Source organism: Triticum dicoccoides, chromosome 5B (assembly GCF_002162155.2).
Source record: "Triticum dicoccoides isolate Atlit2015 ecotype Zavitan chromosome 5B, WEW_v2.0, whole genome shotgun sequence".
Lineage (NCBI taxonomy): Eukaryota > Viridiplantae > Streptophyta > Magnoliopsida > Poales > Poaceae > Triticum > Triticum dicoccoides.
The window spans coordinates 613,560,910-613,562,665 of NC_041389.1; the positions used below are offsets into that span (position 1 = coordinate 613,560,910).

At 55.2% G+C, this 1,756-nt stretch overlaps 1 protein-coding gene across 1 annotated transcript; it reads left to right on the top strand.

Annotated features, from left to right (window-relative positions):
* Positions 1-982: 982 nt before the first annotated feature.
* LOC119310274 (protein PELPK1-like) lies at positions 983-1,378 on the top strand. The gene has a single exon (XM_037586075.1). The coding sequence runs from the start codon at positions 983-985 to the stop codon at positions 1,376-1,378; it is 396 nt and encodes a 131-aa protein (XP_037441972.1).
* The last annotated feature ends 378 nt before the right edge of the window (positions 1,379-1,756 follow it).

Genomic DNA, 1,756 nt, shown 5'->3' on the forward strand with positions numbered 1-1,756 from the left:
CGTGACAGGGACGCCGGGGCGGCAGCCCCGGATGGCGGGCCACATGGTTGCTCTCCGGCAGGCATCATTGTGGTGGTGGTGGCTCCTCTCCCGGGTTGTGTGGACAACGGGAGGGGTGGCAATGGGTAGCTCGGACGTGCCCTTTCTCCGGTGGTGTGGCGTCTTGATCCGAATCTGGGGTGCTGGCTTCGCCGCTCTCCTCTTGGCAGCCTCTTAGGGGCATGAGTGAGTTGCTGGACGAAAGCTCCGTGCCATGATGGCGCCAACGACGACGACACCCGTGGATGCCGTTCTCTTTTGAAGAAGTCGTTGTGGTTGTTCTCATCGTGTCCAGGCTCCGGGTGAAGACCTTTGTCTGTTTGGACTCGGCAGCGGCGACGCTCTGCGCCGTCTTCCCTCTTGGGGGCGTTGTCGTGGAGCTTAGGTGTGTTAGGTTGTAGCGGGGGGTGTTTGGTGCTTCCGGTGCTTGTAGCTGGTAGCATAGTCGCGTGTGTCTGTGTCTGCCAGATATCTTAGGATTGGCTTTGTAAGAGGGCTACTTCACCATCTTGTATCGTTCGGCCGTGTACTTCTGTGGTTGGTGCTTTATCTATAAAGCGGGACGAAAGCCTGTTTCGAGAACAGGTGTAATCTTCCTGCATAAATTTCAGAATGCATATTATGCAAGTGAAATCTTGTGCAGTAATCTACGTAAGCTAATGCCCAAAAAGCAAAAGGAGCCGAAGCAGCAGCACCTAAACGCACAAAATTCGATCCATTCAAATGTAGGTGCAATCTAGAATTATCGATTACCAACCGTAGCTACAGAAACCTGCATGTGTTGCAGAGTTGGTCACCATGCTCCATGCATGGCTAGTCTGGCCAACAAAGCATTATATATCACCTGTTATCGATTCGTGTTCTTCCATCTCAGCAGAACAAAGCATTATATATTTGCAATCACTGCCCAGACACGACGCCAAACCTTCACTAGCTAGTGCCTATGGCTTCCAGTGTGAGCTTGTTGGTCGTGATCATGGCGTACACGCTCCTCAGTGGAAGTCACGGTGCACGACACTTGGCCGACACCACCCCGGCCGCTGTTGCTCCTGCTGCGGACACCGCCGCTGTCCCTGGCTTTCCGGCCGTGCTGCCCACGGACACGGTCACCCTGCTGCCACCAATGCCGGCGGCCACCCTGCCCACCGTGCCGCAAATGACGCTGCCACCTATGCCCGCCGTCGTCGTGCCTAAGGTAGTGCTGCCGCCCATGCCCAAGGTGACGATGGCGCCAATGCCCGCCACTGTCATCGTGCCCAAGGTGACGCTGCCGCCGATGCCGTTTGTCCCGAACGTGAACGTGCCTGTGCCATTCCTGGCGCCGCCACCGTCTGTGTAGGCGCTCTCACGCGGCCATGTTTTCGCCAGTGTCGACGCCCCGACATGTCAGTGGGCAGGGTCAGATCACTCCGTTGCCGCATATGTGTTTTATTTTCGCGATGTTTCTTACCTCGCCTGTGAGTGTCTAACCTTTACGTACTCCTAATAAAGTACTAATACAAACATATTGTACGCGAAGAAGGGAGTGCCTGTCGGTCGCCTGCTACATGGGCTGGCACATATGGAAAGAGAGAAACGCCAGGGTGTTTCAAAATTCGTGCTTCTCTGCCCGAGAGGTTTACCTGCTTGCTAAGGCCGAGCTCTGCCTCATTCAGGAGGCGTGGGAGTAGTTGCTTACCTGTGTAATAGTGGAAGGCTAACTTATGAGCCTGAGGAT

Coding starts and splice junctions, on each gene's coding strand:
- LOC119310274 (XM_037586075.1), top strand. CDS start 983: ATGGCTTCCAGTGTGAGCTTGTTGGTCGTGATCATGGCGTACACGCTC.